The sequence below is a fragment of the Ptiloglossa arizonensis genome, chromosome 11, assembly GCF_051014685.1.
Source record: "Ptiloglossa arizonensis isolate GNS036 chromosome 11, iyPtiAriz1_principal, whole genome shotgun sequence".
NCBI classification, from domain to species: domain Eukaryota; kingdom Metazoa; phylum Arthropoda; class Insecta; order Hymenoptera; family Colletidae; genus Ptiloglossa; species Ptiloglossa arizonensis.
This window is the reverse complement of record NC_135058.1, coordinates 14380626-14405311: the sequence shown is the minus strand read 5'-3', so window position 1 is coordinate 14405311 and position 24686 is coordinate 14380626. Positions and strand designations below refer to the sequence as shown.

The 24686-nt window shown below is 42.4% G+C and overlaps 1 protein-coding gene across 2 annotated transcripts in view; it reads right to left on the bottom strand.

Annotated features, from left to right (window-relative positions):
• Nucleotides 1-24686, bottom strand: part of LOC143152697 (ankyrin repeat and BTB/POZ domain-containing protein 2) — a 41738-nt gene that overhangs the window by 16091 nt on the left and 961 nt on the right. Inside the window, exon 2 of one of the 2 annotated variants that reach the window (XM_076323082.1) lies at nt 17770-18004. In XM_076323082.1, coding sequence (XP_076179197.1) covers nt 17770-17972 — 203 coding nt within the window. In that variant the 5' untranslated portion in view covers nt 17973-18004. Of the gene's footprint in view, nt 1-3450; nt 3753-17769; nt 18005-24686 lie in introns of those variants that run through there. The other variant, XM_076323080.1, reaches the window with a different exon arrangement.

Sequence of the window (24686 nt, the reverse complement as noted above, 5' to 3'; positions counted from 1 at the left end):
ATCGCTAGAAAATTGACGAAAGTATATATCAATATCTCTACCCAAGGAACATATTAATTTTTCGTTCTTTTCTTATCAGTGCGACGTTTTCTCAAACGAGGTAAAGTTTAAATTAAGAATTGATAATTGATAATGTGCACGTTTTGAAATTGATCGTATAAAATCAAGTAAGTTTAATTTGACATCTACATTGAAATTCATCGGTACAAGATAGAGATACATTCCGATTGATTTTTCAGCTACGACAGTTTGTAAAATAATTTTCGTAATAGTGAATTACGTAATCGACTGGAACAAATTTTCGAACAATCTAATGTGACCCGATACGACATTTGGTAGATTCTGAACTTGTTTGTTCGCATCGAAGCAAGAGAAAGAAAAGTAAAGATTGTTGTTAATAACGGACTTCGAGTCGCAACAGCAATCGTTCTTATCGGATCACTTAACATCGAGTGCAAAAAATTGAAAATATATTTCTGTACTTAACTTTTCCTTCTATCACCACGTTATCGTGACATAGTTCCAATGATACGAACAGTGTCAATTCTCAGACGCATCTACCGATACTTTGTCTACAGCTACTTGAAAATGCGTTCTCGATTCTATAAAATTTATATCTTATGCGCGTTGTGTGCTCTACGACGTGGTATGTGTTACGCGATATACGTACGTATGTGTGCTCCGTGATGTGGCGTGTGATGTCCACTATGTTGTACGTGACGTGTTGTACGATGTGCGTGTTTTGTGTCGTGCGATATGGTGTGTAGCGTGTGTTGTTACTACTTCTCAACATGAACGGAAACAACTTTTTATGCAACAAGAAAAGTACGATAAAAAACGAAAGACTTATTCAAACAAATTTCGATACACTTACATAACTTGTCACAGTGGTTGAACATATTCATATATTATGTTGTGTGTATATTATTCTACTACCGATTAAAATCAACTAAATAACAGATAAAAGTATACTAAAATACACTTGTAGTATATACATAATTGAACCCATTTATACGCGTTACTTTTCTAACGTTATATGAATCACTGTTATCGTTTGTATCAACAGTACGTTTCGAATCGAATAAAAACAATAATTTCAAGCAAAAGGACGAATTGAAATACACTTATAGCAGCTACACGTCGGAACACATTCGTTTCACGCGTACACCGTGAAACGTCTCGTACAATGTCGCGTAGGTCGGTAATCCGTGAGACGCGACATATGTTGTTCGCGCGATGTTTTCCATGCGTTTCGGGGTGACGTTTCGCGATACGTCTCGTAAATTTCCCGCGTTCGTGCCGCGTTCGCTCGTGTCTCGTTCTCACGAGAGAGGAGAAAGAACGAAAAAAAAAAAAACAGAAAAGAAAAGCGAGTTACGCTCGTAGAGAGCGAATACCGATCGGCGCGTGCTGGTGCGCGTTTTTGCCGAGTACTCTGGCGCGGCCACGCGACTGAAACGTCCACTCGACGGATCACCGTGGATCGGCAGGTGAAACGCGTGCACTTCCTCCGCGGACCGCAATGCCGGCGAATAGAAGAGGGCTCTCCGGTATCACTTTCCATTCGTTGTTTCTTTCCAGCCGTGCGTAGTACGGCGTCAACGTTGCACGTAACGTGCGCTTGTGTGCATCGCGAGAGAGAAAGAAAGAAAGAAAGAGAGAAGGCTTATCGCGAGCGTGAACGCCGACGGTACATAAATATATCGCGTGAGAATACCATCTTTTTTCGTTTCCCCAGCAGTCACGCTTAATGGCGAATGTCACCGCGCGTGCCTTCCGATACGCGAGATAGAAAAAGAAAGTAACGCGTGACGGTATACGGGGTGTCCGAGTCCTCTCGGGCGGTTTGTACGGCTCTGTTGCTTCTGCGTGCCAAGAACAAATGTCAAAGGGTTTGGAACGTTTCGTTGTACGATTGGATGAACTTTCGTTGGAAGGAAAGTTCGTTTCACAGGATTTCAAGGTTATCGGTTTCCTCAAACGAGAATTTTGATTTTTGCTCTTGTGGACGAAAGAACGATAAGAGACAACGCGAGCTTCGAACGATCGTGAAATTCTGAAATGTGCGATTGCACGAATCTTGTTCTGTTGGGTTGTTTGGAAAGTTTCGTTTTTCAGAATGGAGAATATATGATTTAATGAAATGTTTGTACGCTCTGAAAAAATCGTGTTTCATTTTCACTGAGAAAAGCGAATGATTTTCCTGAACAACCTCATAGGTTTCGTTTAGCGTTAATGTGGGAACGTTTGTAAGTGTTTCTTAAGGTAGTGTTTCAACGATAAAATACTGATTACCTTATCGTTTTGTTCGGTAGTTTCATTCAGGAACTGATTGCTATCGGATCCAGTTGACGATTGTCAACGATTATATCGGATCGGTGGAACAATGGTACTTTAAAGTCGAGTGGAACAAATGATTATTCTAATCTGTGGTGAAGCCGGAAGAAACTCGGTGCAGCCGACCTAATTGTATATGGAAACATGTCACGATAGGTATCATCTTTCCGGACAAACTCGCGACGTTAATAGATACCATTGTGAGCATTTATTGAGATGAACTTTTGTCGTTAATTTTTCTATTCTTATCGGGTTTCTCAAATAAGTGAGCACGTTTACTTGTTTCTATACAGTTTTGTATAACCAAAGAAGTGTAAATTAGAGTTACCACCTTTTTTACGTCACAGAAAGCTTATTTTTGGAGATTATTGACTTCGTTTTCATCGTTTGCATTTCTTTGTTGCGAAAAATGATATTTTATAAATTTATGATCTCTGAATATCAAAATATAAATGATGCTCGTATGTTGCTTGATCTGATAAAAAATGAATCTAAACAATATGCAGTCTAAAAATGAAACTCTTCTCCTGTACAAGTTTTGATCGTTTTGTGTACACGATATTTAAATGCTCTAAATAAAAAACCTTTTACACCGATCTTCCGCTTGCGTGCTCGTTTACATTCACTCGGAACATTTGAATATCGCGTACAACGCCCATCTAGAAAAAGTAACTCCGGATGAAATTCAACATTCAACGATCATAATTTTCGAAAAAAGTTTCTCCAGTATCGTCGAGACTTCTTATCGGTGAGACAAACGCGCGGCTCGTATCTCCATCACGCAGATCCAATACCTGTGAAGGAACGGATTTCTCTCTCATCGGGAAAAAATTCACTGGTAGTCGTTCTTTTCACTCGCGCGTTACACCCGGCGCCGAAAACTCTTATCGGTCGTTACGTTCCGTTAATTAAGAAACGATGTTACGGTGGTTGCGCCATTTAACGCGCGTACATATAAAATATTCGCGGATCTCGCGCGGCTCCGGGTAGTTCCAAAGATAGAACGCGCCCGGAGAGCAATTACGCGCTCGCGGAGGCGAGTTCGCGCGACTTTCACCGTTCCGGTCCGTGTAAAATTGATTCCAAAAGCGGCAGGTTATCGCCGATTCCTACGTTCGAGTGTTTTGCGCCTAACCAACCACCAGCCAGCTGCGGCCAGGCTCCTAAGTTGCCCCGAACGAAACACCGGCCCTGTTGGAATCGCTGATCGAAATCAACGATCGGATACGTTAACGCGGGTATCGTTTCACTTCACTCGAAACCGAACAATTTCGAACGCGGCGCGTTGCTTCACTCGCGTGTCTATCAGAGCGCGACGTTAAAACGGACGATCACATGGCGAAACTGTGTAAAACAACGTTGGACCGGCCCCGCGCCGTTAACTCGCGACGCTCGAGCGTGTTGGCTCGCGCTCTCGTAGACGACGCGTAGAACTTCCAGCGTTCCACTTTAATCCGCGAATGCGTATCACATGGCTGCGTCTGGGGTCCCCTGTCCCTCATGCGAGGCGGTTAAGTGGTGGCTGCCACTCCGTAAACTGTTACGCTTCTTTTCACCCGCGGGGGCCCGCCAGGAAACCGTGGCCAGCGCGAACGCGAACGCGTGTCTTTGGAAAGCCCCCACCAGTGCTGAACGTTATTCGGCGGAGGACTTCCGGCGACCATCCTACTTCCTACGGCCGTGTGCTCGAATCACGTCGCCCTAACCGCGACTTCTGATGTTTCCTGGCCGGTAGCGATGGGACCGAGCCGATCGCATTCGAACTTATATCGGGGTAATTTTTTAACTTTTTATATGTGCATACTTATTCAGAATCAAGATTTGTACAATCGAAAGGTTCAATTGATTAAATAGCTACGCTTGGTGGACTATTTATTATTTGGATCGTCTTCTATGGTTTTTTATTGCTTTCTATACACATTCTGCCGCTACGAGCATCAATTAATAACTCGGTCGCAAAGTTCGAAACGCAATTTCCTTGTTCTCAATTTTCGTTTCATTTCGGCACGTGGAATCGTCGCTCGAAGTTTCGTACGCCAGTTGTCGCACACCCTGTATATAAAATGTTCAAAATGGTTTGACACAGGGCTATCGATTTCAATCGTAAATGTATGGACGGTATCAAAACACGTCTCAGTTCCATCGCTACCGGACACCGTGCCCGATCCTTTCGTCAGAGAGACTTCCCTTTCTATGCAAACCGCTCCGCCGTGTGGTTGGCTCTTCTATCTTGATCTAAGGGCGTGAATCGCTAATGGGGATTGGGAAACGCGCGAACCGAAACGGTTATCAGTATACGGTGTGTTCGAAAGATACGAACCTCGGACTACGAAGCAAAAATTGAACAATTTATGCGCCAAACGCTACGACAAAACGATTTTTATGTTTCACGTTATTTCGAGTCGATACTCCATGTTGATTTTTCATCGTCAAGGTCGTTTCAAGGTCACAATATTACAGTTCGTCGAAAAGTTACCTTTATCGAGGAAAGATTACTCGAACTCGTCGTGTATCGAATTCTTTATTTTCAAAATTCATCTTTCTTTTCGATACGCTCTGTCAGAAACTTACTTTATTGAACGGAAGAAATAAATGCTTCGCGGAACAGAATTTTTTCTTCTTTTTCTATGAATAGAACACGGTGTGCAACGAGAACGAAAAAAAAAGTCGGTCACTCCGAATTTACGGTACACGGGTGTTAGAACATCGCGATTGCATATTCTTATTCCGTAATTGCGTATCAAGCACACCGATAGGGTGCACACAGCGGTTCGTACACACGCGCGTGCACCGAGAAACAAACACTTCGTGACGAGGTACCGTGCACGAAGGAAAAAAAGGAAACAGTTTGCACGGGGGAGAAGCGAGCGAAAGAAAGCAACCGGTGTCACCGTTTTCCGGTGCACCTTCACAAAGCCGAAGAGGATTTCTCAGGAGTTTTCTAGCCGTAATTAACGTCGAAGGTGCAGAGTGCACAATGCGGAAGGTAGACAATTAACTAGGCCAGAACCGTTCCGAGGCTGCCATTAAAAAAACGGCCTGTTCCTCCATTAAAAACGTAGAAGCGATACAAATGATACCACGAACGTACTAATTGATCACGAATCCGCGTGGTTTTCATTGAAACACACCGTATGATAAATTCGCGTGAAAGTCATAGATAATTTTACTCCCCTAGACAAACCGGTCTTCGCTTTTTTTTTCTTCCCTCTCTTCACGAACTGCATTCTGTGTGCTATACCGTAGCCAGACCACGAGCGCGTGCAACGTTACGATTAAACATTTCCGATGTTTTCAATTACGGGTGTTTAGATTTTCGACGATAATCTCGATCGATTTTCGTATCGTCGGAAAAATATTTGAAATATCGATCTCTTCTATGGCTCGAAAGGAAGTGTCCCTCCTTGAGCAGAGACTTTAATACAGTATAATGGCACGTTTTTAATTGTCTCGAACGTGGATACGATGCATAGCTATAATTGAGACGCTTCTCGAATTTCGAGAACGTTGAACTTGGCAGATATCTTGCTCTGCGGTTGTAGTTTTAACCGTAGAAATGTGTTAGTTGCTTCTCGGGAGATAAGTACACTTATCACATCGAATTTACACCGATTTACTATCTCGCACCGAACAATGTTACGTTTCACGAAAATCTACGCTCGTGTCGTTTCGACAATTCGTATTCTTAATTACTCGATCGAAAGAAGAACAAGAACTTCTTTCTTTTCCTCAAAGTCGGTAATTTCCAAGAATCACAGTGTCTATCCATAAACAACTCACTCATTATATTTGTGAGCGAAATATTTTAGTTTTCATCGTGACTAAAATTCATTGTAAATTGCGCAGTGTGAATATTTTAATTTTCGTTGTACCGATTACCTAACCAGGACGAGACGTTTAACTTCTCTTCGTAACGATTGCGCGTACAAAGTTGGAGATGAAATTGAACGGTTTAAACGAGCACGTTTGTTTCGAAGCAGATCGCGAGGCGAGGGGTTAATATAATTTGAGGGTAATTAAATTGATCGGAACCGGGGCAAACGATCGTTTCTCGGAATTCTTAACTCGGAGGTCAGACGGCCTGTCCTGGGACAGACGTACGTTTGTCCACCACCCCAAGTTAGAGCAATCCGTTCCGAGAATGAAAAGGCATCGACGGAAGTCTTTAATCTATAACATAACGCGCCCCCTACGAGAAAGGTTTTGCAAGGAGGAGTTCAAGGCGCGCATTGTCCGTGCTCATCTGGCGAAACTCCGGTGTCAAGGGCGACAGCACTTACAACCGGGATATTAAATTAATTACCGAACCGTGTCCTCTGCCGGCGGCACGATAATGGGTCGTACATTATAATTGTAGCAACAGTCACGATTGCGTCATCCCCGCGTAACGTTAGAAACGAAAGTTACGTTTAACACTGAAACAACCGACAAATTCCAGTATATTAAGGTATACCTTGTATGTATTTTGGAAAAAGCAATGAACGAGGAAAAAAGGCGTTTATAAAATTGATCACGTATATGTACAGAATAGAAGAAGTTGTGTCTTCAAAAAACATGCTGTAGAATTTTAAGTAAATTCTTTTGTGAAAGGAATTGGAACTAATATTTATTGGGCAAATTTCGGGACGAAGTGTACCGATTGAAAATCTCGAAAAAATATGCACCGATTCTTCGAAATTTCCTTTACAAAATAAGTAACTTTTAGAGTGGACATTTCATAATTAACATTTCAACGTGTTATTAAAGGTCACGCCGCGGCACGTTTCGGGTAACTGATTCACGAGTTCGGCCGACCGTACAGCTCTCACGTTATATGGTTTTAATGAGGTCTACGATAAAATTGAAATCAAGTCTCGTTGCTAATATTAATTTAAACGAGTGTTGTATCCGAAAGTGCCTCTTCTGTATAATAGAACGCTCTAACGCGAATACATTCTGTTTCCCTTTTATCGGCTCTTCATTCACCTATATAATCTTCGGAAACCAAGTGCTTGTCACGATATTCCTCGATGCGTAAAATATATATTTATAGGTTGTCCGATAAATTTTGTCGTTCGATAAAATTTATTGAACAACATAGTACTGTTCTAAGGGAAGTTTAGTAGATCTAGGATTTAAGTTTAGTGGATCAGGAAGTGCAATATTTTCAGTAATAGCCCGAATAATTAACTAGAATATCCTTATCCTTTCCTTGAAAATGTTCTCGAAGGTTTCATATGTTTTAGCCTTTCAAACCAGAATGCCCCCTACAATTTCGAACAAGTACTCGCATATATTCCCATAAAACAGCCAGTTGAAGGTTATTGGTGTTCCCCATAAAACTGCACGGATCACACAACTACCGATACTTTAGATTAGAAGACATTCTAAACTAAGTTATGGCTCTTTTAACATTCTCTTCCTTGCGTCAGTGGCTTGGACGATTTTAACAAGAAACTTCACGATACTACAATGTTTTAGCAGTTTTAGTAGTAAGAAAAATCTTCTCCAGTATCTTTATCGAGTCTCTGCGATTTAATGTCCAGTTTGGAAATCCTGTTACTTCAACAACCTATACTCCACGAGAAACGTTCAAATTTTTTTCAATAGGTTCAAGTATCTCTTATGGTTATTTTTAAACTATTAGAAAAGAAAAAAATTCGTACATGCAACGACAGAATAAATTATTGCAAACGTAGTGTTCAAATTTTAAGTCAATCGAGTAGAAGTTACGGATGAAATACCTTCCAAGTTTCACACAAATTGGAAATTGTTAATCGAGTAACGTTCCTTGCCAGTTGACGTGCGTAGATTCTAAAGCGTCCCATATTTTTTTTCTTTTTCTTTAATTCAACGTATTTCTTTACATAAATAAATGTACAGTGCGAATGAAAAGTAGGATAGATGTTTACGATGCTTCGTGCTTGTTACACGTTAGATTTCATTTTCGCGTTTACAACAATCAGGTTTCAATTGCCAGCGAAATTCGAGAAAGTGAAATCAGACATGGGGATCAACTAGAGCGAGGGAGATACGTTCCTGACCTACCGAACAGAGAAACAACCGAGATGTTATCGATCACGAAAGAAAGGAAAAAGGTTGAGAAAGAAAGGAAAGACTGCCTGTACCTCGTTTTCACGTATCTCCACAATCTGTTTCTCATCTTAGCGTGATCTTGAATAACAGATATTCAAACGAAAAGCCATACGTTTTTCTATACGTTCTGTCCAAGTTGAACTGTGTGACCCGATCACCTTGGATTATTTTGTCGTTAGTGAAATCTTCGAAATTTTGTGCGTGGACGTAACATGGTTTGAAAAGGTCTTTAGGGTGATTATAGTATACTTTTCATCGGTTTTTTTTCCAAAGTTTACAGGTTACATTCAGTTTCTTATTAACTCAACCTAGTACGTATGGGTACTGTTAATACTTGTTAGTATGTCATTGGATCGATTCGATTGCTAACTGAGATACTCTATACAGTAATTTTTATCATCGTGTCATAATTCCTCTCTTTCATCTCGGGTTACTAATAAATTATCGAAGCAGAGAAGTGAAAGTTTTGTATTTTTCCTTTATAATTATAAAATTACTTATAAAATTAATATTTCCTTTATAATCGAATCCGTTAGGTTCTTACGATGAAAACAATACCAAACACGAACGTACTCGAACGATTTTAACTGCATCTTACACACTTTGGGCCTGAACAGGGCCTTATAGCGTGCATAACGCGAGCGATTCGGCCGTCTTTATATCGTGTCGACAATCGAAGAAAAGAACAAAGCGTGAGAAAGAGTGAAAGCATACGAGGAAGAAAGAAACAATCTGAGAAAATGAGAGTGAACGAAACACGGGTAAATTTTTGTCTGTTGTGTCGATTTAAAATCATCAATCGAACAAAACTTAATTTTTAAGTTTAATCTTCAATTAAAATATAAATCGATCTTTTCGTTAAATGTGTCTCGTTTCAAATAACAAGTAAAACTCGCTTACCACAATCAACAATTATCCATCGGTCTTATTTTCCTCGGATCTCATTAATATGTTGCAAATGTTTCCATAAAACTATTAGGTTGCTCGGAAAGTAATTTCGTTTTCCAAAACGGAGAGTATATAATTCAATAAAATGTTTACATACTCTAAAAAACTTCTGTTCCATTTTCACCAAAAAAAAAAAAAGAAACAAAATGACTTTCCGAACAACTCAATAAAACCATAAGCATCAGAAGTTTCATTTTTTGTTAAATCCGTGATCTTTAAATGCCACGTGGCGGCTTTCTTGCAAAGTAGCCGCCGGCTCGTGTTCTATTTCACGCTACATTGATTCCATCGGGGATCACCCAATCGATAACGTTGATCGTAGAACGAATAAAATCTGGTGATCGGTGCAACGAGAGTTTACTGTATCTCCCCCGATGTAAACGTAGCTCGAGCAGGCCTCGTCTCTAGGGCAGATAAGAGCGATCTGCTTTCGTGTACATCCCTTTCATCGTGTCACGAGCGATCAGCGATACAATGAAAGAGCTCGCAGTACCTTCGATCGAAAATAACCTGTTCGTAGTGCCATAGATTCGTTATTGCCGCACATTACGCGCATCGCGTACACTTAGCGAGTCTCTCGTCCGCTAGGGATGACCGTGCATCCGTAGTAACGCGTTACGCTTCTTTCTTTGACCGAGTATACGCTTAGGAAGGGACCTGTCCTTCTCCGTTGACGACGACCGTGCGCGTGCAGTAATGCGGGCAGATTTATTTTTTCACCGAGTGTACATCGCGTCCCTGACCTAGCGATGTCAACAGAGTGAGTAAAAGCTTGCCAAGTGCGTCGCGGCCGGAAGAAAAGAGGAAGTAAACGGGGAAAGGCCGTTAACCCAAATATCTCGCGCAGAATCAGCCTAAGCATATCCGCGCGCATCCTCTCACGCGCGTTTCATTATCGCGATCACCCGGTTCCCAGATAACGTTCCCCCTTGTTCCCGGCTTTCGGATAACTAATTAAACGCGCGCCGGTGAACGCGGCGGTCGGCTCTCCTTTCGCACGATCGCGCGAAATTCATCACCCAGTCACGGATAATTTCTATTTCATCTTCGTCCACCGGAAGAAAGATCGCGTTCTTTTCACCCACGGGGAAAGCAACGCGCGTTGCTTCGAGCCGCGGGCTGATTAGACGATGCGAACGAAAGGAAATACGTTATACCTTCGTTGAGAACTGGATTCGGTCTACACGCGGACAACTGGTCGCTCTTCCCACCGTTTGTGATTCGAGAAGGCAACAGTTCGGGCTACTGAAAGCGAGATAGGAGCGATACTGGTACCGTGACCCCTCGATAAACGGGGCGATGAATCTTGAACAGCGCTGTTGTGCACAAAGTTAGGATTGGAACTTGTACAGTATCCTCTCGATAAATAGTCGTGTCGTTCCTCTGTAAAACGTATCGAATAAATTCTGTCGGCTGGAGTGAATCGGAAACGTTGGAGAGCGTCTGAGCTCTCAACGTGTAGGTCAGAGCTGTCCACTGTAGATTACCCTCGCGTGCTTGCTTCCCCCTTCGATCGTTTCCTCTCCCCCCGTACAGCGTACTTATATTGTCAGAGAAATCACGCGACGCTAAAGAGGTAGACACGAAAAGGTAGCCTCTCCGTCGTAAGGAAGCTCACAGAGGCTACGCACGACGTGTGCGTTGGTATCGCATTCAGGCGGAAGTGGAAGAATCTCAGAGGTCTCACGAAGTCTCGGTTGGACGACACCGGTGTGCGCAAACAGCGAGAATCGAAGTTCGCGCGCGCTCATTTCTCCTCTTCGTTCAATCGAACGAAACTGGGAAAGTATTGCGTGAGACTTTAACGCCTGGCAAGCGCTGATTTCTTTCACAGAGAACGGGACGCGAACAATCGAAACGCGTAAAATGCACAGAACGGTAATTCGAACGTTGTTCAATTATGATCTAGACAGAATTCGAACTTGATCGGATTGAGAGGATTCGAAATCGTTTTGAAGATCATTGGAATATTTCTTCCAAGTAGAAAAATAAAGCGTAAAAATCTATCAAGGGTTAAGAATTCTTACACGTTTCTCTCGACAAATACGAGTTTGTATGCAAAAGCAAAGTACCACTTGCAATAATGGAAATATTTTACATTTCACGTTTCCCTAAAACTGTTATCAATCTATACCGTTACGGTAAGTGTATCAATGCCATTTTCGGAAACTCCGAACCGTACTTTTACACGGCAAATGTGGCGGAATCGCGCTCATAATTCGAATATGAAGTTGCCAACACTAACGATAGCTACGCGTCACTTACCCACAACCCTAATTAGGAGAAAAGTAAAAGTTCGGTATCGTTCGAATAATTACGGTATTATACGCACAATCTCTACACCGCTGCCAGTTCGTTTCTATATCAATATTGCATTAGACGTTTGATTTCTAAATCGCTGCCAGTCGGTTTCTATATAAATAACGTATTAAACGGATCGGGGACAACGAAGAATCACTAAATAGCGGAATAAAAGCTATTGTATTTAAACGAACACTCACTGGAAACTATTCGAATAACACCCGACACCGCCATTACACTCGCGCGTGGTACGAATCGCACGAAATATCGTTATCGACTCGTGAGTTCACAGGCCGGCTAGCCAGGTTTTCGCGCAAAAAATAATGTTGGACAATAGTGAAAAAACATTGGTGTATCAAACAATTCCTCCATTGTTATCGTTTTTTTTTCTCTCTCTCTCTCTCTCTCTCGACCGGCCCGTTGAGAACTTTATAGCGCGCCGGTGTGCCGTTCACCGTAATGTCGGGGAGAATGTTCGACGCGCGGTGTACGTCGCGATCGCGGTACAGTTTAACGCTGCTCGTGAACGTAATTGTTTTACGTAATACGACGTAACTCCGCCGGGTAAATACGCGCGCGTGTACACGCCGGTGCATTTCAGCGGAACGGGACCCGAGAACCGCGTCACCGTAAATCGGTCAGCCAACGAGTTTACACGGACAGGCTTTCTCTTCGATAACCCCCCGATAACCTCTCGTCGACCGTGTGGAATATTTTACGGCACGCGCATCTTCGTTGTTCGCTCGCGTGCAAGGCCCCGTCGCGTTTCGCGATTCATTGATGCGTTCGATATCTGGCGATTTGTCACGAGTCGTTTTATACAACGCGAACTCGTCTGGATCTATCTCCGACTGGTAACCATAAGTACAGGGTACAGGGTTGTCCAACGTAGGAGTACTTCACGGGCCTGTTTCTCCTTTCAACCGTTCTTATCCCTAAACAGCACGTGTACGTTATCACAGAAACCGCACTACGCTTGAAAAGGTAGCCAAAAGTAAGTTTTCGTTCTGAAAAACTTCACGGTTGCTGTGCACGATATAAGTACGCGTTAGTGTTGCTTTTAGTGTGGGTGAATCCTAGGGTCTTGGGAGATCTCGCTTGGACCAGGGCCCAGTGTAGTACACTTGGCCAAAAGAAACATGACCGCAGTACGACAGACGTACCGTCGCCACTAGCGCAGAAGCGATCCCTTCTTAAGCGTACGTGATGCGTGAGGGGAGGGATGCATAAAATTATTGTACCGTCGACAACCAGCTAGTGCAGATCGCAACGGCAGACACGTGCGTTGCCCTGTCGGTAAACGGTAATCGGCACACCGTAATTTTAATCCGTATTGCCAACGTCCTTTTCAGTCTATAATTTTCTCGTGGTATCATTTACATTCGCTCTTATTCTCGAGCTTCGAAACCAAATGGCATTGAGTTATTAAAAAGATTCAATCTTCCTATATCATTACTTTGCCTCGTGTTGATTTGCACAACGATTTGTACACCCTGAGATAACATTGCGTACAGCAGTCCATTTTATACGAGGGTAAATGTAAACATTTCGCACAAAGAAAGTAATTAAAGGAACATTTTTATTTAAAAACGACATAAGTAGTATACCGATTACCGACAAGGCAACGCACGTGCCTGCCATTGCGATCCGCACCAGCTAACAGTCGACAATAGTTTTATGCGCATCTCTTCTCGCGCATCACATACACTTAGGAAGGGACCGCTTCTCCACTATCGTTTGTAGTAGTACGGTCAGGTTTTTTTCGACCGAATAGTTCAGCTCTGTTCAGTGAAGGATCCCCTCACGTGCTTGTTTCCCTTTCCAATCGTTTCTTCCCCTTACACAGCATACGTAGTCAAAGAACTGCGCTACGCTAGAGACAGCCAAGCAAGCTAGCGTCTCCGTCGTAAGAAACCTCGCAGACGTTGTGTACGACGTAGGTACACGTCAGTATCGCGGTTTAGGCGGAAGTGAGAGAATCCCAGAGGTCTCACTAGGCCCTGCTTGGACAGCACTTACGTAGTACGTAAGTACTTACGTCCCATGAGAAAAAGAACATCTTCCGTATCAAGGTTTCAGATAGCTGAACGAAGACGAGCTTGCCAACTTTGACGTTACGACTCTCTGTAACGACAGGGGATACTTATCGGAGATCGAGATGAAAAAACTAGGAGGAGTCTAATGATAAAAAGCAATGCACGATACGTTACACAGGGTTTGCAAATAAACAAAATCCATCCTGTCCTGGAATTTAAACAGCACTGTTGACTTATACGCTACATCATATTTAACTCCGATTTATCAGATCGTATTATTAATTCTTTAAAAAGAAATTTGTTCCAATTAACCAACGCGATATTTGGAGAAACTCATAGGGAATTTGGGGAAATTTTATTAATCGTGCAAAAATTTCGCTGTTCAATGATGACTGTGTTCTGAAAATTATAGTTTCAGACAAAGATAGCTGAACTTTAACACCGCGTAGGCTATTTTTAACCGATATCGGATAAAAATCGAGAAGAATTCGATACGGAATCGATAATTTGAATGTTACGTATCGATGGGCAATTATTATCGATTATAAGTCGGTGCCATACATATTGATAAGACCATGATGGGACCTGTTTTGCATACGTATCGTCAAGTGTACACACATGATATGGACACACGCCGGAATACTAATGAACCAAGCGTACAGAACTGGAAGATTGCCGACCTAGAAATCTTAACTGCTGTTTCACGATATCAGCGTGTGTTTGAACACTTACGGAAATGACAATTCGTTTGATCGATCATTTTAGAATGATCTCACAGAAGAATTTTAGAATAGAAAAAGGACAGAGAAACAAAATTTGTACAGTGCGAACAAAGCCAGAAAGATGATTTCAAAAACAGTCTTGCAGTCCTTATTAAACTAAGAAAAAGAAACGTTCTGTTCACATAAATTATTGTAATTTTTTCGTGTCAGCGTTACGAAAACATTTTTAATGTATTAACGAAGTTTTTCTGGTGAAAACGAGACCAGACACGACATCATTCTATTGGTTTTGAGATATTCCGACTGTATACAGTGGAGAACGTGGATTTCTCTTGTTCCAAATGTATGTAGTTCGCTTTATGTTTCTCTTACTCCTTCTAGACACGTTTCTATTTAGTTTTCGCGCGTCTAAAAGACTTCATGGCGCGTGTAAAGCTGCGCGACGTAGATGCGCAGACCTCAGTATGCCGCCGACCGCGCGACAGAGTAGTTCGAAACTTTTCGTACGTTCGTAAATAAAAGAAATATTTGAAAATATGAATTAGGTACTCTCGTCAAATCTTGCGTCACCGTAGTAGTCACGTACACCTTAAATTTTACTTTACCGAAAGATTTTACCGAAATGTAATCACATTTAGTTTAGTTTCTAAACTATTCTCAATATTGCAACGTGAAAGTAATCAATATAATTGCAGTGTTGGGTAAAAATCGTTATGAATTTGGGTCTACTTCGATAAAAATACTTTGTCTCCGATATGGTTGAGAGATCGTCCACCGAATGACTTCAGTATTTCGTAACGATTTGATCTAGAAACTTTTCAAGCGAAACATTTTTATTTTAGGTCAACCTTTCCATGCGTCATTCAAATACTACGTCATTTAAACTCTGCGTCATAGAACCTGATTAATGCATTCGTACTTGTTGCTAAGTTATCATCTTTTTCACTTTGTCCGCGATAACAGGAAATCGAAATAAGTGAAACAAAATTTATATCTGCAATGTCATTTTTTTCACGGAAAGATAATAATCATGAATTGTTCAAATATTATCGATACGACCGTTTGAACGAAAATCATAAAGTAGTCCGAATTTTGTTACTCTCTACAAACTCTTGTAAGTCCATTTATTAAAAAATTAACCAAAATTTACTCCCTCGTGGAAACTAACGGAAAGCTTTAAAGCTTTACGACCACGAGTCGAACTAATTTCTTCCGCGACCATAAACAAAATCTTAATTAGCGGTGTTCGTCGTGTTTTTTCGCGCAATGGAGATGAAAAAAAAAAAGGAAAAGAAAAAAAGAAGAACTTTCCCGCTATTTATGAAGATTGCTTGTTCGATGATCTTTTGTTCTCGAAGTAGTTCAAAGACTTCTCTCTTTTTTTTCTCTTTCTCCTTCACTCCGGGTGTTTAGCGGGATCTCAAAACATCGCCGTTAAAAGAGGACCAGTCCATGGCCGATCCGATTAAGGATCATTAAAATTTACGATGTACGTAATTACCACCGATTCGATTAACGATGTCGAACGAGCATATATTCGTAAGACACACCTCCCCTTTCTACCTTCCATCGTCATTTTGTTTCATCGACACTACTCTCGCGTTCCTCTGCCGGGCCACTGAAAAAAATCTGTTCGGCATACAAATAGGCACTGAAATTTAAGGGTTCGTGTAATAGGTCCACAAATTTCGAGGTTCGTTCACCCTGGTGTGTACACGCAACCGACCCGTTTGTGAATTAATATATAAATTTCGTCGGACGAAAACATCGCGGAGCGCTCACGACGAGCCGTGTCGCATCGACGAGAAAGGCAATGGTTCCTTTGGCGATTAAAAAGTTTCGGTGCACTCAGGAACAACGGTTAACTTGTAAGATGATAAACGAACACGAGAGATTCCAATTCGAATTCGATAATCAATTGGAGCAGAATCTTATTGCGAATCTCCGGCAATAGAAACTCGTGCGCGATTCGTTAATTCGATAACCGAGACGTTCGAAAATTAATTAAACTTCCAAACGGTTTCACGCACATAAAACAAAATACAGTGCAAATAAACGTTTGTGTATTGTTTCGATTTGTTTGTTTCGGTGCACACCAGAAATCCACTCGCGTCCAGTTTGCAATCGTTCTCGAAATCATATGTGCATTGTTACAATGGGAACTCGTTAGTTGCACGCCGAGCGGACCCGTTAGATGCGCGTGTGTTATCCCCACCATTTCTTGGAATCGACTCGAGTGAGCGAGACACCACTCGGGGCCACCTGCACTCGACGATCGAGGTTCGTGGACGATTTGTCATCATTCTGTTGTACGAAAAGAATGAAATCGTAAACTTGTGAGATAAAGTAACGGCATAGTTTAAGATGATTTATTTCAATATACTCGGTAATGGTGTATTACGTTACACACGGGGCAACCATTAATATCCAAGATGTCGTATCGACAATATTTCGGTTTAATCTAATAAGTAGTAATACAAACCGTAAAACATTTGCCGTATCATTGGTTCGAATTGATCTTTGACGACAAACATTTTGTAGAAAAATAGTTAAAAAAAAAAAATTAACCAATTGCAACAAGTCCCAGTCTCCCCTACTGTTCCCAACTCGTCGCGTGCGTTACACAGTTCGGTTCCCGGGACTCAGCGTACGCATCGCCGCAGGAGAGGTGAATTTTCTATCTAATCGATCTATCGTTCTTCTAATTGTTCCTTCGAGACACCTGGACGTAACGTCGCACGATTTCAACTAAAATCTATAATCATCTCCGTACACACGTGTCTCATTACTCGGATCCGGTGGAACCATTCTGGTACACATCGGGACAGTGGTGGATCGTGTTAACCAGGGGTTCACCGGGGCAATTTCACGGCCGTTTCGCAAAACAAACTGCATCCATACCAACGGGGAATCACTTTGACGGAACGACTTCCGACAAAATATCCGGGCGATATTTATTGGCAGCCCGTGGCTAGCGATCGGTACGAGTGAAATTACACGTGGCGGGGAGCCAAGAGACGAATAGTCGCTCGATAAGATCGTTACCCGACGCGTTATCGCGTTACACGGAACGAACACCCAGTAATGGAGAATCTGTCCCGTAATGGCATAGTCGGCCGGGACAGTAATATCTAGTTTCGTGCGCAGGGGTCAACGTTCCGCCCCGAGGAGGATCCACCGGGCGGGTTTTAATCGATCTTTATCTGGACTAGCGGATCACCGTGAACGCGACCATTAATCAGATCTTCGTTAAGATCGGTATCGATTACACGGCGTACGTTCGAGGAGAGGGTAGAGGGGGGAGGGGGAGTACTGCGGGATCGAGAAGCGGAAAAATAAAGAACACTCACCGGCGTGGCTTGGGTCGCAGTATCTCGTGGCCGGAATCGGATATGCAGATACTCAGGCTCAACGGTCCCCCGTAGTGTTCCGGGGGCGCGCCCGTTTGGACGGTCTGCTGCTGGGGGCTGGAGATGCCGCCAGAACCGGAAGTCCCGGTCAAAAACAGCGGCTGCTGACCGCAGCCGTCCATCGTGGGCCGCTCGACGTTCATTCCGTCCTCCGTTGCTCGTTGCACTGGAAGACCTGCGAATCAACGACAATGACAATATTTCGTTACACCGTGCAACGGTGAACTAGGGGATAGAATGGTGCAAAAGGTGAGGTTCCATTGCTTTGCTATTATTCTTCTTTTCAATGTTTAGTCAACGTTTTCATCGTAGTGAGTAATACGGTATCGTACAGAGTAAAAAATTGTACATGGTTTCGAGGGACTATAAAAATTTACTTCGACAGTTGTTACGCTTCTATGATCAATGTACAAATAAGAAGAGATGTTTCAGATATTCGCATTTAGATTAAAGAGATTAAACATTGTCTTTCTTCCTTCTTCCCAAAGGTTGCATCATCCACTTTGGAGAACACTGTTGTAGAAAAATAGAAACTCCTTTGTCTCGTTGTTGTCATTTCATTCGTCGGTGAAGGATCCAGGGTAACATAATAATATTCAGTTTCGTATGAATGAAAGCAAAGGTAGCGTGAACGTACGCCAGATCTGTTGTAGAAATTCTGCGCGCGAAATCGGCGCGAATTGAGAAAAATCTTTGGAGGAAAGTAATTATGTGAAACTTTCTCGGTCTCGAAGGTCATTAACGAGCGGCTGGATGATTCTAGGCAAATAATTAGCACCGAGATTACTATCGCGGCCTGGTGGAAACAATTGTTTCGTCTATTTAGTCGCGCGGTGTCTGTTGTCGCGCGGATAGTGTCAATTATCGTTGGAAATGCGGTTGCACCGCATATGTTAATAAGGAAAAGAAGTATCGTCACAGTCGCCTTTTACCGCTCGATTTCGAATAACTTTCGTGGAAATTCGTACGCACTTTCTCCAGTGGAAGCACACATCGTTACTGCAGGATATTTAAAAAATATAATACACTGATCGTTATTAACGAATTTCAATTATAGAAAGAAATACTTCGCAACGAATAAATAAAAATTTAACTGCTCGATCGAATTAACGTTACGGTATCTACACGGTTGGTTCTATTCGTCGTCTTTCGTTCGAATACAAATTTTTGTCCATTTTTGTACAAGGTTCGTAGCAATAATACCAAATGTAAAATAATAACAGAACGAACGATATCTGCTGGAATAATATCGAGAATCTAACGGTCCTCGTTTCACATAAGAGAATAACGTCGCACAAATAGATGTAAGCAGTCACGACTGAATGGTCGCAAAAAAATCTCGTAACCCGCGAGCCTTCAATTTTCCCATTTCGAATGGAACTCTCTGCCTCCTTTGGTTCTATGTATTGGTAATGCTGTTCCGGGAGGCGATCTAGTCGATAACTGGTTTTCAATCAGTCGTTGGCAAGCGTGCAGACTCCGATCACCTAGATGACGGACTTTCAGCGATAATTATCGGCGCACCCGATAGGTACACTCCACTTTGTTAGCGAGGATTGAGACACGCTCGGCCTATTAAATGATCCTACTTCGATCGATGTTCTTCTTTTGTCTATCGTGAGTCAAGAACATCCACTCTTGTACAGTGAATGTTGGATATTATTCGATGTACGACACGCGAGTAAAAAAACTTGTAGCTATTGGAATATGTACAAATTTGAAAGTTCTTCTTCAAGATATTGAACTTCGATTACTATCTTGAGGGTTAAATAAGGTTGAAGAGACGAGCAGACACTTCGATGGGAACTTTTTTCGGACAATTGGAAGAGTCTTCCTGACATTTTTCAGGGTGTGCAGGGAACGGACCCTTTTTAGGTTGTACGATGATTTCGACCGCACCCTAAACGCGACGGTCGCTCGTTACGACCATATTATTACCTATTGACACGTAGTCAACGCGTGCGACTCTTAAAGGCATTCGCAGACCGGTCTGATCGCGAGAGTTGTTTCAGCTTGTAAAAGAATCGATTATTTTCCATTTTTCTTTTTGGTCATTAACGGGTTGCGCAATGAACGGGTACTGGCGCGAGCAATTGACCCCGAATGGAGTTAATAGAAGGCTTATTAAACTATACAAGGTTCACGAGTTTTGCAAGATAATAATCGTAAGAAGTGGCAACTTCGACTAACAATAGTATTGAAAAACTCGTGGCACGAAAAGAATACGATGTTCGAAAATCGTAAATGTCGAGAGTTTGAAAGTTTGAAATATCGAAAGAGTTTACAACTTAATTTGAACTGGTAAAAGATTCAAAAAACATCTTGCAAAGCACTATGTATCGGTCATTATGAAAGTGACCTGACTCGATATTATTTAACATTTTCCATAATTACTATCGATATAACGTTTATAATTGAATCCATAAATTGTAGCAATTATAAGCACGATGGTTTAACTTTGATTCAATTGGTAATGAATGAAAAATTCTTTATTATTTATTATTGTTCGAGAGTTCCATTCAGATGAGACTTCTGTCCATTTCTGGTCGACGTTCGCTCGAGTTGAAGACCACGAACAGTGGTAGGGATGATTCGAGACGTTTTAAAGAGGGAAGACGCGGCTGTTTATCGAGGAGATACTGGCTCGGGTCCGTCTACAAGAGTTCTGCTCCTTGAAGAGTAAACAGTCGTGGGTGCGGTACTATCGTTGCGTAAGCGAACAGCAGCGCTTGGCAGTGCACTTCGATTAACCCTCTGAAGAATGGCGATTCTCCCCGCATGACCGATCTCATAATTCAACGAACCGTGGCACGGGGAGAGAGCCTGTAGCTCGTTTAGTCAATCATACGAATTACATTTTATTCGATTGCGTGGGCGTACGTTGCATCGGTGGACCGTTTTCACATTGTTACATAGAATCGACACGACAATAATATTTCGCAGCTGCTCCTCACCAATCTGTCGTTCGTTAAAATATCGTCCTGCGATCTCTACAGTTTTTAATTGATTGATTGATTCAGGTTATAATTACAATTATATACAACATTGTAATAGTTTTCATTTCATTCTTTGAATTTCAATTATTATATCGAGTCTCAAATTGAGAATCTTATTTTCGGCGCGCGATTTTACACCTGTTCTCCTTTACACGCGTTGCATCGAGTTCTTGAATTATGGAACCGGACCATAAGTTGAACGAAATTTAATAGAAATTTTCGAGCAGATTTTTCATTAACGGGATACATATAAAAATGAAACAAAATGTTATAAAAATGAAACTTTGTAAAGTTTGTAATAGTTATATAAACAAACTTGCAATGTCAATGTAAAAAATGTGCCAAGAACGGAGAAAAAATTATCTGCGTAGTAACCGAATAACTTTTATTTACGAATGTTAACAGTTTCGTTCGATTCGTGACTCGAATTTCGCAGCTTGTTGACATACGAGTTCAAGTCACCGTTGAACATCCTCGTCGAAAGAAATTTTCACGTGTCTGCAAATAATATTTTTCATTCGCGAAATAATCGGTCCCGCAAACTTTGTGGGAGCCAACGCATCGTGTTGCTCCCTTTGACGGGCCCTTGTATGCAATTACTCCGGCTGGCAGCCAAAGTGCTTCCTTAAGCGTGCATATCAAGAACAGCTTCGTTCCCCCCCACCCCACCCTTCTCGTCACCCCCTTCCCCTCCCGCGCCCCGTTTCTTCATAAAGTGAAAGCACGCGTGCAATGTTGGCTGCCCTTTCGTAGAATTTTCATCCACGAGATGTTCGCGGAATGCTGACATTCTTGAGGATCCTTCCGAGTGTTTTTTACCGTTCGAGTGTTTTTACGAGGAAGTAACTGTTTCCGACGTTCCTTCTTTCGCAGCTTAAAAAAAAAAAAAAAAGAACTCCTCGTCCGTCCAATGGCTGCCGTTTGCATTACGAGCTTGGAAGAACACCGTTCTTCGTATAATATTCGATCGTGTACTATTCGTCAATTGTGTCTAATTTTATTTCATCGTTAAAGAGGTAAATCATTCCTTATTAATTTTAAATATAACAAATTTTTGTTGCTGGCGTATAGACCATTTCATATAACGTATCTAAACGTACATCATATGCTACTTGTTTCACTTGCACAGTTCTTTGTGATCTAGCTATTCGAACGTCTTAGCCTTATTCTACTCTCTATCATCTTCTTATAAAATAACCGGTGCTGCGACTTTTTATTCGTACCACACATTACTGGCTCGTTTTCCCCTCGTATTCGGTTCTGCTCTACATCCACTCCACTCGTTATCATTCTTTTCTTGCTCTTGTATTACATATACTCTTTATCTGCGACTATTTTTCTTGGCGCCTTCGTTAAGCTCACGAACTACAGGCAATATCCAATCCCTGTTATTTTGCTGCGATGATAGTTAAACGTGCGTAATAACTTCCAAGTCCAATTTAAACACGTCATTCGCGCGTTCCCGTTCGTTAAGAAAGGGATAAAGTTTTTTACCTAGATATATATGAATTCTTGTAATCAGCTCTCGTGATTAGAGGCACCTGTTTTCGAAAGAAAATATATAAGCGTGTATGATTCTTTCCGTGGTGTCGAGAGTTAGTCTCGCTTTGTAAAATAAAACTACCCATTTAACGTCTTTTATCTCCTAAATTAACACTATTTCATTTTAATTCCGTATTTAATTGATGGCAGATGTCCTTGGTTTGCGTTTACTTCTAACCGATTGGAAGTACGTGTAGCACAAAGAATAACACAGAAATCGTGCTTCAAATAACTTCAGACCAGCTGAATCACTCGTGCGGATGTGCACATGTAATGATTCTGATCTCGTGATGTAACCGAAAATAATATTTTGCGGTTGTATAAGTTTTCTGCGTTCGATAACACATGCTTAATGTACCCCTCTTTGAAAATGGCAATGCACCGGATATTTCTATTGCTTTATAATAAAGATAAATAAAATAATTTCCACATCCCGTCGTGCATACGATACCAGTCTAACTTAAAAATAATCAAGACGCGTGCGCAATCTGCATGCGCAATGGACAGTTGTCCTATTACCGAAGGATACTCACATGGCCTATCGAGGTTAACACCAAGCTGGTGGAATAAATCACAAACTAAATACGAACGAACATCGATTGTTCCATTTATTCATAAGTATAATCATTGTTACAAAATAAATTATGAAATTAGTTCGGCACAGAGCCTATCACTGATTAATTTGACAGTGAAAAGGTTAGGAACGAAAGGTGAAGAACTTCCAATTAAATTTACATTCGGAAAAACTGGTGCAAAGCCCGTCGAATGTCACGCAAGTGGATCTCGTGCGCGGGTACGTGCGATATGCAGCGCGCGTGCGCGTCGACAGTGAAAAATAATAATACGATGGGGACCGTGCGCGTGATTTAACGCGGACCAGGAGAAAATTCGTGTCCGAAGGGAGGCGCACGTGGGCGTAAACAAAAGTACGGATTCTGCCTGGGGCGCGGAATGCACTGGACGCGGCGCTGGGTCCTGTACATACACCGGCCAAGCCGTACGGCATTCAGTGTCCGTACATACGGCGTGGCATGGCACGGCGTACGGCCATGCGTCCGCCCCGCTGCCGCCGCATTCCAACGGCTGCCCAAACCGAAACCTATATCGCGTACACCCATCTCGCTCGGCTCACCACCTTTCCTCTGCTTGCTCTCTCTTTCTCCTCGTTGTCCTACTCTTTACCCCCACCTTCGATCTGTTTCTACCCCCCACTCGTATGCTTCTCTTATACGAACCCTCACCGCGCGCGATCCTCTTCTCAGGAGAAACGCGGCTTTATATTGTGTCTCTCTCTCCTTCTCTCCCGGGCACGGTTGTATCGTGAGCGACACTTGCCATGATCTCGCAACGAATTTCTCGATCGGTCGGTCGGTCGATCGTGTCGCGCGAGTCGCGTATTTGGCAATCGATCGGGACGATGGAACGCGTGGACCGGTGCTGTCCTCTTCCTCCCGCGAAACCCCGATGACCTTTCTTAGAACAGAGTCTCCCCCATTTGTTATTATTGCTTTATACGTTCCCCTTCCCCGCTACGCCAGGCAATTCTATCCTACGGATCCACCGGGAGAAACACGGATGCATTCCTTTGTCGCGTATCGTTCGCGTACCTTACCGGCGGTCGCTCGTAACAGTTCTTCTCGTGACTTCTTCCCCCGATGTTAGTAGGATGCACGTAAACGGTCCCCCTAGGGGCCGTAGATCAATACGATTTATGGGATCGTTATCGATCGGGGGGATCGTGGACGCGGTCCGCACAAGTAGACGGCCGACGATTTAATAAGTTGCACGCGCGGTAGAGGGATTTGTATGACGCGGCTCTTCGAGTTTATGGTAGCAGGTACTGTGTTTACGATCGCTCAAAGAGTCTGGGTAAACACGATACGAAATTACGTGTAATATACATAGTACTGCGCGTCAGGAGTACGCGTCGTAAGGAGTATCGCTACTGGTTGGAATTTATGCTCCTTATCGGCAAAGATGTATTATATTTGTAGGTACGCTGATTCCCACGGGACAGTGTCTTTGACTATTTATCATTCGTTAGATGGGGACATTTGATGCGGGCCTGTATCAATGTCTCCGTGTACGTCAGTGAACAGGCGAAAGTCCGAGGAGGATCACGATCTATCAGACGAGGGCTCTCGCGAGTGTGCAGCCTACGCGGTAACCGGTTAGCTGTAAATCCTTTCAGAGACCCAAATCGTTCTTTCTCAAAGGTTTATGCAGCATGTTATGATTTCCCGACGAATCGTAGACGGTGCTCCTCTTTGGGCAAAAGAGAAGCTGAATGTCGGAGGTATTCGTTGCCTCGGGCGTACG